At 58.5% G+C, this 12,432-nt stretch overlaps 1 protein-coding gene across 1 annotated transcript in view; it reads left to right on the plus strand.

Moving 5' to 3' along the window:
- The window catches only part of HHIPL1 (HHIP like 1), a 28,103-nt gene extending 16,458 nt beyond the window's left edge, over window positions 1-11,645 (plus strand). Inside the window, exons 7-9 of the mRNA XM_059686195.1 lie at window positions 1,396-1,477; window positions 4,070-4,152; window positions 5,965-11,645. Coding sequence (XP_059542178.1) covers window positions 1,396-1,477; window positions 4,070-4,152; window positions 5,965-6,578 — 779 coding nt within the window. The 3' untranslated portion in view covers window positions 6,579-11,645. The remainder of the gene's footprint in view (window positions 1-1,395; window positions 1,478-4,069; window positions 4,153-5,964) is intronic.
- Window positions 11,646-12,432: the final 787 nt, after the last annotated feature.

Genomic DNA, 12,432 nt, shown 5'->3' on the forward strand with positions numbered 1-12,432 from the left:
GAGGGCAATGCTGGACCCAGCTGGTGCCTGGAGGCCTCCCAGAGGGCCGTACGCTTGAACTTGGTCAGTTGGAGGAAGACAGGGGAGAAAGGCATTCCAGGCTGAGGAAGTGGAGTGTGCGAAGAGCCCGCAGGCCCTTCAGGGGGCTGGAGTGTAGATGGGAGGGCCACACCGCCAGGAGGGAGACAGTGGCTTCCAGGGCCTCTCTCCGGAAGAGTGCCTGTGTCTTGGCCTCATGGCCACCATGTGTCCTACATCCGTGTGAGCTGGGGGCAGAGACGGTGCTGAGATGGGGCCTTGCTTGCACTCCCCAGCTGTGTGATGCTATACGGTTCACTTGGCCTCTCTGAGCTCTGTTTTCTCACCTGTAAGATGGGAATGATAAAGCCTGTTTCCTGGACATAGGTGCCTCTGGTGGCAAGGGCCGGGGGCAGAGAGCGAGGACTCACATTCCCTGAGCACCCATGGTGCCAGGTGCTTGTGACGCCACTCACTGCATTTCCACTCCCGTCCCCACAGGTGGGGAAACTGAGGCCCAGAGTGGGGCGGTCCCGGAGCTGCGGGTGCTCACACGGGGCTGAGTGCAGGGACTGGCATTCACACGAGAAACTCCCCGAGCTAGTGTTCTGCCTGCTAGTCAGTGAGGGGAGACAGACTCTAGCCTCCAGGACTTGGCCGGCCCAGATCCTGGTGACTGACATCAGCAGTAACAGCTGGTGCTGACTGAGCACTGACTGTGTGCCCTTTTAATCTAAATGACAGTGCTGCCCGGCCGGTGTGGCTCAGTGGTTGAGCATTGACCTATGAACCAGGAGGTCACCCTGGTCACGGTTCAATCCCTAGTCAGGGCACATGCCCGGGTGGTGGGCTCAGTCTCCGGTAGAGGGCGTGCAGGAGGCAGCCAATCAATGATTCTCTCTCATCCTTGATGTCTCTCTCTCTTTCTCTCTTTCCCTTCTCTCTGAAGTCAATAAAAATAGACCCAAGTGACAGTCCTATGAGGCATTTCATTTTGGGATGAGGAAGCTGAGGCTCCGAGAGCCAGGTGTGCCCGCATTACCCAACAGGCAGTTAGTAAGGAGCTGGGACATGGACCCTCATTGTGCCCAGAGGTGTGTGGTGCTGGGCGTGAAACCCAGGCAGGTGACCAGGGGCTTCTGAGGGTCGAGCCGGCAGAATAGCCACTGCCCTGGAGAGCTACAGAGGCCCTGGGGCACGTCAGCGGCCGTTCTAGGGCTGTCTCAGTTCTGGGCGCTGGTGAGCTGCGTGGGCCTGGACCCCTCAGGGCTCGCCTCCTGAGCTCGGGGTTGGTCTCAGAGCCCGAGGTGGGGGTGTGGGGCCGCTGGGACAGCCTCCAGGCAGCGTGCTCACTCCCTGCCTTGTTTCTTGTCCAAGGGGAGCTGTACTTCATGTCCACGGGCGTGCCGAGTGCCACAGCAGCTCGTGGGGTCATCTACAAGATCATCGACCCCTCCAGGTGAGCCACACCCCCGGCGCTGCCCGCACCTCCGTTACCTCAGTTTCCCTGTCTGGCACTCCCTCAGGTGGAGATTATTCATGTCCCCATTTTCCAGATGAGAAAACTGAGGCCCAAAGAGGGAAGTGACTAGACAAGCCCAGCCTGCTGGTGAGAGGCAGATCCAGGATTCAAACCCGGACTTCAAAGTCCACCTCTATCCACGACAGGCGGGAGTCAGACACACTGATGGGGCTCATAAGCACAAGCCCCATCATCACATTTTTTAAAAAACTGAAAGCCCTTAGAATTTAGAATAGTTTTGGGTTTACAAATAAGTTGCAAAGATAATACAGAGTTTTCCCATATGCCCCTCACCCTTCTTATTAATTAATTAATTTATTTATTTTCCTCTATTATTTACATGTCTTACATTATTACAGCACCTTTGTCACAATTAACAAGCAATATTGGCACATTACTATTCATTAAACTCCGTACTTCTTTTTATAATTGAGGTGACTGCACTTTTTAAAAAGAATTTCTCTAGTTTTTCTCTCAGATTCTTTTTTCTGTTCCAGAATTAAGTTAGTCATCACGTCTCCTTAGCTTCCTCTGGTCTGTGACAGCTTTGCAGACATCCCTGCCTACGGCATTTTTCCCTTAAAGCACAGGTCTGTTCATTATTACTGTTATTTTTTGTTGTTGTTAATCCTCGCCTGAGGATATTTTTCCCATTGATTTTTAGAGAGAGTGGAAGGAGGGGGAGAGACAGAGAGAAAGACATCGAGGAGAGAGAGGCATCCATTGGTTGCCTCCCGCACACAGCCAGGGCCGGGGATCGAGCCTACAACCGAGGTCCGTGCCCTAGACAGGAATCGAACCCGGGACCTGTGGGTCTGCAGGCCGATGCTCTATCCACTGAGCCACATCGGCTAGGGCCTGTTCATTGTTCACATATTCCTCAAGAAAACCCTGCCCCTCTTTACCTGGGCAGCGCCAGGATTACCTCCGTGTGGAAGGGCACTGCCAACTTTGCATTTCCCCTCGTTCCTTTCCCCGTTCTGCATAAACATTTCCACGTTGCATCCCCCCCACAAAAGGACCGGTTTTAATGGCTGCGTAATTTTCTGATGAGTCATCGTGCCCTAGCTATCTTCCCCGTTCCTGGCCGTTTCCAGCGTTTAGAGCAGATGCTTCTCTAAGGAAATGTCACATGCACGGGGCACCTAATTCGCCAGATGCGCCTCGGACCGGACCGGACCGTCGCTGCCTCATCTTGGCTTATCCAGCGGCAGGGCAGAGGTCGCTTCTGCTCACTGTCTCGTGTGTGGGAGGAGGCAGAAACCGGCCAGACTCCCTCCCTCCCTCCCTGACCCTCCTCATCCCTCTCATTTTTCTCTTTGGGAATAAACGTGTTTCTTTGCCCGGCAGCATGTTGCACGAGGCCCCATTACAGAACCTTTGGAAAACGAAGGCATGAGGAGTGGCGGGGTGGGCGGGGCCGCCCAAACATAACCGCATCCATGTGGCAGCTTTGGGTGTATCGCCTACCTTTTGCACAACAGAAATGTTTTTCACCATTTCCTTCAGGAACAAACCCCTGCTGGGCCTGTGTGGGGCGTGTGGATAGTATTTGGGTTCGGGGCCACCAGAAAACCCACCGACTCCGGCTCTGACAAGTGCTGCCTGCTTCTTCATCCTGGGGGCGGGGGTTGGGGGGGGGCAGGCCCACGGTTTCGCTCTGCGGCTTCCCCCTTTGGCCAGGCCTGTCTGGAGGCCCCTCGTGTCATGTGGCTGCTTCACCCCTTGGGCTTTCCCCTGAGCTGGTGGTACCTATTGAAGTCTGTACCCACGTGGTCAGCCCAGAATCGGCGGGTCCCATTCAAAGACTCACAGATCGAGAGCCAAAAACTAATTAAAACGAAATTCCATTCCTTCCTGGTGCCCCTCGAAGATGCCAGAAGAGCCCAATTCATAGTCCTGGCAACCTTTTCTGACTCTTTTCTCTTCCAACTCTCTACGAGCCTCCCCCCCCTCCCCCCCCCCCAGGCCCCCGGGGCCCCCAGCTCTGCTGCCAACCCGGAGACACTCTCTCTCTCTGCCTTTTTCCTTTAAATGGACTGAATCTCTCCCTGGTTCCTGCTGGCAGAGGAGCCTCTGTTTCTGCGTTACCAGAAACCCAGGAACCAGGGGGTCAGGGACCCTCCTCAAAGGCTGTGGGCTGGGGCCAGGGTCGGTTACAGTGACAGGAGTCGGACTGGCAGGCTGTGGGAGGAGGAGGAGGAGTGACGTCCGACCAGGTTCAGAGGACAGGCCATGCTCGGAGTTAGAAGTGGCTCAGGTGAGCCACCGGACTCATGCAGAAGTGGGATGAGGGATTCCTGTCCTGGGACTGGACTCCTGTAGATCCCGGGGCACGGAGCACGTGGGGACACTGGGCCACACAGTAGGTGCTCCATAAATGGACACTGGTGTCACCTGCCCAGGTCTGGAAGCACACGGGCCCTCCCCTCCCTGCCTGGCCATGGGGGCGGTTGGGGGGGTGCGATGTCAGAGGACATGCTCAGGGCGGGCTCCCAGGCGGGCTCATGACCTTCTGTGTGTTGGCAGACGGGCACCCCCTGGCAAGTGTCAGATCCAGCCCGCCCAGGTGACGGTGAGGAGCCGCCTCATCCGCTTTGTGCCCAAAGAAAGTAAGTGTCCACCAACAGGGACCCAGTGGGGGAGGGACGCTCCTACAGCCCACACCCAGCGTGGGCCCTCCCAGCTGGACCCTCTGCCGGGCCCTGTGCTGGGCACACATTAGACGCTCAGTTACAGTGGGCAATGTGTGCCAGTCCCAGGCCGTGGGTGGGTGGCGCAAAGGGGCTGCAGGTCTCAGAGGGGGCATGCGAAGGGAGAAATAGCTGTTTCCAGGGAAGCACCCTCGGAGTCCACGAGAGGCACAGAGGAAGAGGGTGTGGCGTGTGTGAGCAAAGGATACTGGACAGTTATCCTGGGTGCAGGGCCCCTAGGGGAGGGGGCGTCGGGGCTGGGCCGGCCACAGGATGCTCCCACTTTGACAAGGTTGGTGCGGAGGGAGGGAGGGGTGCCAGGCTTCAGGACCTGAGGGGCCGGGCAAGGCCACCACTGACTGCCCCCGGGACCAGGGGCCACCTGGGGAGGCTTGCCCTGAGGAAGGAGTTGTTCTATGGGGCCAGGCTCGGGGGGAGCGAGGCCCAGTGTTGCCAGACCTCTCCGTTCTTTTTTTTATTTTATTTTTAATAGTTTTATTGATTTCAGAGAGGAAGAGAGAGGGAGAGAGAGATAGAAATATCAATGATGAGAGAGAATCATTGATTGGTTGCCTCCTGCATGCCCCACGCTGGGGATGGAGCCCGCAACCCCGGCCTGTGCCTCGAACCGTGACCTCCTGGTTCATAGGTCAGCGCTCAACCACTGAACTGCACTGGTCGGGCCAGACCTTTCCATTCTTAAGAGAAGCAGGAAACCCGTCCGTTCATTATTCAGTTCATTCACAGCACTTCCGTGCGCTTCATTTTGGGGATGTCACGCTGAGCAAGATGGATGTGGTGTCTGCCTTTCCGAGCTGTTACCTACACGTCTCCTCATTTGAAAATGTTGGCTTTAAAAAACCACCCTGTGGCCCAAAGGAGCTACTTCAGGAGGGCGAGTGTACCCAGCAGGTCACCAGTTGGCAGACTGGGTGTAGGGGCTGTAGGAGGAGGGCAAGGCTAGGCCCCTGGGCGGACGGGGTGCCTGGCCCCGAGGAAGGGGACCCCGGGTGGAGGAAGCTGGGGAAGAGAGGAGCTCGGGGTTTGGGGGGAGTAAGTCCAGCCTCAGGTGGCTTCAGGTCTGGGCCAGTTTTGCAGCCACTCATTCCGCAGTTTCCGGCACTCTTCGAGGCACAGGCGGGGCCCTGTCCTGGCCGGGACACACAGACATGTCATTTAGCGTCCCGGGCCCAGTGACAGCGTGTGTGCTGGTGCCATGGGGACCCAGGGCAGTGCAGGATGCGGGCATGGAGGTCTCGGAGCAGAGGCTGAGGGCTGAGCCTGGAAGGGAGAGGAAGGGTGCACCATGGCGGGTTGGGGGGGGGGGGGGGGAAGGACCGGGGAGAGGAATGTAGGCAGAGGGAGCAGCAAGAGGCCAAGTGGGAGAAGCCGGCAGCCAGGGGCCTGGCGGGAGGCTGCACCCTGAGCAGCAGTCCCTAGGCAGGCTGGTTCTCATCCTGCCCATCTGCCATGGCCCCCTCCTCCCATCAGAGGGCCTCAGCTTCCCCCTTAAACCAACCATTGGAACCGGAAAGGGTCACTTGCTCCGAGAAGCCCCGAGTTTACAGTGTGAGGGACGGGGACTCCCAGGAGGCAGGGCGACCAGAGAGGCTCGCAGCCGCGGTGTCTGAGTGGAGGGTAGAATAGGACATCTTTCCCTGGGGTCTGCATTCCCGGACAGAGAGCTGGGGGGCCAGGGCCGCTCTGACCGCAGGCTCTTCCCTCCTGCAGAGTTCATCCGGAGGGCTGAGAGCACCCCAGGGCCCACAGCGCCCGCGCCCACGCCCACGAAGGTGCCCAGCCGCCGCCGCCCCACAGCCCCTCCCCCCGGGCCCACCCTGCGCCCAGCGAGGCCCACCCTGCGCCCAGCAAGGCCCACCCTGCGCCCAGCAAGGCCCACCCCGAGCCCAGCGAGGCCCACTCGGCGGCCTGGCGGCCGGAGGGTCAGCGGCCGGCGGCGGGGCCAGCCTGGCACCGAGAACTCTGCGCCCTTGAATGGGGCCGTGCGCCTGGTGCGGCCCGCGGGCCTGAGCCCGGGCCGCGGGCGTGTGGAGGTGTTTGCAGGCGGGCGTTGGGGCACGGTGTGCGACGACGGCTGGGACATAAAGGCCGCCGCCGTGGTGTGCCGCCAGCTGGGCTTTGCCCACACCGTGCGGGCCACCAAGGGCGCGGAGTTCGGGGAGGGCCGCGCGCTGCCCATCCTGCTGGACGACGTGCGCTGCGCGGGCGATGAGAAGACCCTGCTGGAGTGCAGGCACAGGGGCCTGGGCACGCACAACTGCCGACACGAGGAGGACGCGGGCGTCATATGCAGCCATCAGGACCCCGACCGCGGGCGAGGGTAGGGGTCCGGCCCGGCTGTCCTGCCTCGGGTCGGAGCCTGGCAGGGCCCTCCACCCGTGTGTGCCTGGGGCGTGCGCCGGAGGGAGGGTGGAGGCGGCCATGGGTGTCGTGTAGAGGGTGGCGCATCTGAATGCGGCTCTCACTGAGGTGTGCACGGTGCACGGTGTTCTCTGTGTGTCCCTGTTCACGTGTCCCGTGTGTGCGGGGCCCGGGCCCTGCAGGGTTGGTCCTGGTCTTTTCTTGCCTCCGAGCAGCGGCATGAACACCGTCTGGCCTGGGGACCCTGAGCACTGAGGGCAGCCACCCCTTAAGGACAGACATGGCCCCTGGCTGTGTTAACAGAGGCCAGGCTGGTGGACCGGGGGAGGGGACCAGGCCTGCCCTGCCAGGGCTGGAGCAGAAGGCCCCAGAGCAGCCGAGGAATGTGTGGCTGAGGAGTGTGGCCCCGCAGTCAGAGGCGCTGCGGAGAGCGGGAAGGCATCGTGGCTGCCCCCATGAGGGTCAGGCTGCCTGGGAGGAAGCAGTGTCTGGGGGAGGGCGGGCTGGCTGGGGGGGACTGGGTGACCCTGGGGCAGTGGTCGGCAAACTCATTAGTCAACAGAGCCCAATATCAACAGTACAACGATTGAAATTTCTTTTGAGAGCTAAATTTTTTAAACTTAAACTATATAGGTAGGTACATTGTTATTAACTTAATTAGGGTGCTCCTAAGCTGGCCTTTGCTAAAAAATGTCCTCAATCTGATTGAGGTACGTTTGCTGAGGTCGACCCCTTCCAACTCTCCTATCCTCAACTCGTGCATGAATCGCGAGCCCCTCCCCCTCGCTGCGTATCCCGGGGCCCGCCTGCGCCCCGTCTCCCTTTGCCCGACTGACCCACACCCCCCACTTCTTCTAACGCTGCCTCTTCAAAATAGACTCGCCCGGGCCGAAAACCGACTTCTGCGCGTGGGCCACCAAGTTTCAGTCGCACTGTACGTGCGCGCCCGCACGTGGTATTTTGTGGAAGAGCCACACTCAAGGGGCCAAAGAGCCACATGTGGCTCGCGAGCCGCGGTTTGCCAACCACTGCCCTGGGGGAAGCCTCCTGGTCGCCTGGGACCTCATCATGACATTGGGCCCCTGTGGATACTTTGGGGGGCGGGGGACGGTTGTGTGTACTGGGACACCCATCCCTAAGGCTTGAGTCTGCCCTGCTCCTCAGGACAAGCCACCAGCCCCTCCTAGTTCCCAGGTCCCAAGTCCCAGGTCCCAGGTGAGTGGGGGGCTCCAGGCTTCTCCGCTCACCTTCAGGACTGCATCCCAGCCTGTGGGCCACCTGTGTGACCTCCAAGCCCAGCCCTGCTCAGTGAGCCCTCCCTTCCCGCCAGCCCCACGAGGGGTGACCGGGGCTGGGGCCCAGTGAGACTACTGAAGCTCTGTCTCCAGGGCCTGTGCCGCCATGTGACTGTTTACAACCCCTTCCTGCCTCTTTCTCGGCGCCCCGCCTGCCTGGGAGTTGGTGTGGGGGCCGACTCTGCAGCCTCTCTCTGAGTCTCTGTGACCACGGGTGGCCTTGGCCCTGGCTTGTGCCAGGCCTGTGGAGGGGCGTCAGGGACATAAGCAGATGGTCACTGGGCAGTGAGAGCGGAGTGGGCACTAGGGGCCGTGTGGCGGCCAAGGAACCAGCTCCGAGTGTAGAGTCCGGGCTGCGGGGCCACCTCTCCGACTCCTACCTCTGCCCTGAGCTGGGCGTCCTGGGCCCCGGCCCTCGTGGCGTGTCGGGCCCCGTTGAGCCCCTGGTGGAAACCTCCATTAGCCCCGCCACAGCGTGTCACCTCTGTGCTGGTCACCGCTGCGAGACCGCACAGCAACGAAGGTGCACAGAGGCTAGACATCTTAAATGGGGGCACCCCGACAGGGAGGGAAGAAACCAAACTTGAACCCAAGCAGCCTAGCCCCCGGGCCTGCCGGCACCCTCGCCACTGCACTCCCAAGAACGCTCCGCTGCGCCCAGAAAGGTCGGCTTGGTGCCTTCCCACCCTCCATCCAGCCAAACTCCTCACTGTGCAGAGGGGAGCGCAGTCCTGGAGGCTGTGAGGGCCTGTGGCTGTGAAGGCTGAGCCGAGACCAGAGCCCGGAAGGTGCGGGGGCCCTCCAGGCTCTCAGAGCAGGCAGCACCCTGGCCTGCCCATCAGCGGGACAGAGCTCTTGGTCCCGCTGACCCAGCGTCAGGGGGTAGGTTGCAGCAGCCTCTGCCTCCTCTTCCTGGGCTCCTCCGTGCCCCTCCCCGTGCTGCCCAGCTCCCCTCTTCATTTCACAGCCTGGAGGCTGGGAGGCCACAAGGTGGGGCCTGGGAGGCGGGGCAGAATGATGGGGAGCATCTCGGCACCGACAGTCTGGGTTACCAGGTGGGCTCCTTGGCACCTTCCCAGGGGGTGGAGAGGAGTGGTCCGGCCCTCAGCTGGGGCCCTGGGCATCACTGCTGTTGCTGGGGTAACCGGGGGAGTCCAGGCTTCTCCACGCCTCTGGACAGCGCTGGCCTCAGCCTGCCAGTCCTCTGGTCAGGGCGCTCCCCTCCCCCAGGCTCCAAACAAGGCTCGGGCTGCGGACTCCTGGGAAGGAAGTTGACAACAGAATCGCTGCTCCTGAATAGTGCACACTCCACAGGCCTGGCCGAGCCAGGGCCAGGCCATCCGTGGTCAGGGTGGACGGCTGACGTTTGTTGAGCACTTACTACCTGCTAGGCACTGCTCCTATTATTCACTCATTTAATCCTCATCTTTTTCTTAATACAAATTTTAACATTTTGTGTTGAATTTATTAGGGTGACATTGGTTAATAAAACGATATACAGAAGGTCCTCTGGTTACGTCAGAGATCCGTCCCTATGGTGCAAAGTAACACGATTTTCGCCCTAAGTCGGAACCCACCTACATAAGCACCTACGTCACTCACATGGAGCACAGACACAGCAGTAATGAAGTGAAACAGTAAAAAAAAAAAAATTTTAAAGATAACAATTCCTGACCTTTACTTGTGGTAAATAAATAATAAAAAACATAAAGCACATATGTACATACATCAAAATGACAGAACTTTTTTTTTTTATAAATAAATGGGAGATGGCGACGTAACCACGAAACGATGTACATTGAGTCCAACGAGGACTGCCTGTATATCCTAAGAACCCCGAAACACCCATCAGAAAGAATGTATGCACCCCTACGTTCATAGTAGCACAATTTACAGTAGCTAAGATCTGGAAACAGCCCGAATGCCCATCAGGAGATAAGTGGCTAAGAAAGCTGAGATACATTTATGCCATTGGAATACAGTATTTCTAGAAGTGGGGTCATTGGGTCAAATTTAAGCAGAATCACCTGCAGGGCTGGTTAAAACACAAGTTGCCGAGTCCTATCAGAGTTTTTGACTCCTAAGTGTTGGTGGGCCTGAGAATTTGCATTGTGACCCTGGGTGATGCTGATGTGGGTGCCTAGGGGCCACACTTTGAGAACCATTGCCTATGCCACTGCTGTCCAACAGAAATGTAATGTGAGCCACACAGGTCATTCAGATTTTCTGGCAGCCCTGTTATAAAAGCGAAAAGAAACAGGTGACATGAATTTTAATAAGAATTTCATTTCACCCGACATATTCAGAAATTATCATTTTAACAGGTAATCAATATAAAAATAGCAATGAGATTGACATTCCTTTTGTATTAAATTGATGGGATCCGGTGTGTGTCTTTACACACACAGCCCGTCTCAGTTTGGACTACTTATGCTGCAAGTGCGTGATAGTCACATGTGACCAAATGATTTCCTGGCGAGCCAGAGGTTCCCCACCCCTCTAGGCGGGGAGGGGTGGGGGCAGAGGAGAGCCCGGTGATTGGCCAGGTGCTTCCCAGCGGCGCCCTCTGCTGGTAGCTGGCTGTGCTGCCAGCCAGGCTCATTCCCCACCCTATCACAGGAGCGCTGAGAGGATCGGATGAGCCGGCTGGGCGGAGGGGAGGGGACACTGTTGACGCCCCAGCAGGGACAGGCGCGCTCTGTTGACAGAAATGCCAGGTTGAGCCATGGCCACATTGATCCAGAAGTCTCTGGTGTTGACCTGTGCAGCAGAGACTATTAACGAACACCCACTCATCTTATTAGGTCTAGCTGGATAGCCTCCCACTCCCACTTGCATCCTGCGGCTGCTCCAGGCCTGTCTCATGGGGGACCCAGACTGTGGCCTCAACAGTTCAGGACCTGGCCCTGCCCTCCTTGCCCTCAAAGGACAATTGTTCGGGGTCCTCCCTTCACACTGCCTCCAACCCCTGGAGCTTTCGCAGCCCAGAAAGGGCTGAGACCTCTCCGCCTCCCTTGGCCCCGCAGCCTGGGCAACCAGAGGTCTCCTGTATGCGCCTGCGGCTGCTGCTCACCGCCACACGGGGGCGCGCCATCTACTGGCCCTTCGGGGAGGTCGTTCCTGGTCCCCGTTCCAGAAAGGACGCCCTGGCTGTCATCCCAGGGGCAGAAATCCTGTCTCTTCTGAGCTGGGCCCAGATCTAAAGCTTGGCGCTGTCTGTCACCCCGCAGCCCCTACTCCCCTGACAGTCATGTTCCTAATGGGGACTGTGCTTGGCTGTACCTTTTCTGTTTTCCTGTCCCCCAACATCCCCTGGACTGGCCCACGAGTGGGCAAGGGACATGTCCTCTCCTCAGAAACCCAGCAGCATTTGTCTTTGGGCGCCCCCTCGCCAACCCGGAGGATCTTTATCTGGACTAGGAGTGGGCACTGTGGTAGAGTGGGAACTTTTCAGCTCTGCTGTACTGGCTACAGACCCCAGCTACAAATGATAAAACAGCATGCTGCTAGCTCAACCCCCTAAGATGTGGTTTTATCACCTTTGCAGTTTGCCCCCAGGATAGCTGAAACCTGCGTTATGTAAGTTTGCTGTTGTTCCATTTAGCTTGCCAACTAGGATGTGGTGTTAGTGCTTAAAAGCTGTTCTGCACCCGAGGTCAGGGCTGCTCTCTGGACTCCCTGCGTGGAGAAAGGGTGAGCAGTCACTGGCCAGTAATAAAGGCTCCTAAATTTTCATTGGTTTGGACTCCAGTGGTCATTCTGTTGCTCGCATTCCACAACAGGCACACCTGGCCCTTCCCATCCATTGCGTTCATTCTGGGGGCCCTGCGTGTAGAATTGGGAACAAGCCCAGAGCTGGCCTCTTCTGTCATATGCGGACATATGGTTACGGAGAAGCAGGTTAGAAAAGGGAGGGAAGTCTTGGTCATTATGGTTCAAGAATACTCTTTGGCCATGCCGACCTTCCGTACCCAGATTTTCAGTCACTCCGACTTCAGCTCCTTGGGACCGGTGTCACCGCCTCCGACGCGGCTTCCTTGGATCTGGGAGGTTCCAGAAGCGCCCGAGATTCCTGGAGAGCAGCCTCGTACGCTCTTCATTAGCAGACACAGGCCTCCCCGTGTCCCTGGGGGTGCTGGCCACTTGTCCTATGAGCCCGGCTGGGAGACCGAGGTCGCTCGATGTGGACAGGCCGGGCAGGGGAAACCAGCTTTGGGGGTAGGGGAGTCAGGGAGAGGGTTGGGAACAGTTGGTGTAGTACAGAAATTTGGAGACTGGGCTGGGGTTTTCAGGAAGGTTTTAGGGGGAAATGAAGGGACCTAGGACCGCGCACGGGGAGAAATGCTATTTGGAGGCGCCAAAGAAGGCGGAACCAGCCAGCAGGAGTTAGAGCCCCGCCAGATCGCAAGCTCCGAGGAACCAGGTTGCCAGGGACAACGCGTTCTGGGCGGAGCTTCTCTTGGAGTAGAGCTTGAGGGCTGAGGGCGGGGCCTGGAGAGGCGGGGAGGGGCGGGGCTTGCGG

This window comes from Myotis daubentonii, chromosome 1, assembly GCF_963259705.1.
Source record: "Myotis daubentonii chromosome 1, mMyoDau2.1, whole genome shotgun sequence".
In the NCBI taxonomy this organism is placed as follows: Eukaryota; Metazoa; Chordata; class Mammalia; order Chiroptera; family Vespertilionidae; genus Myotis; species Myotis daubentonii.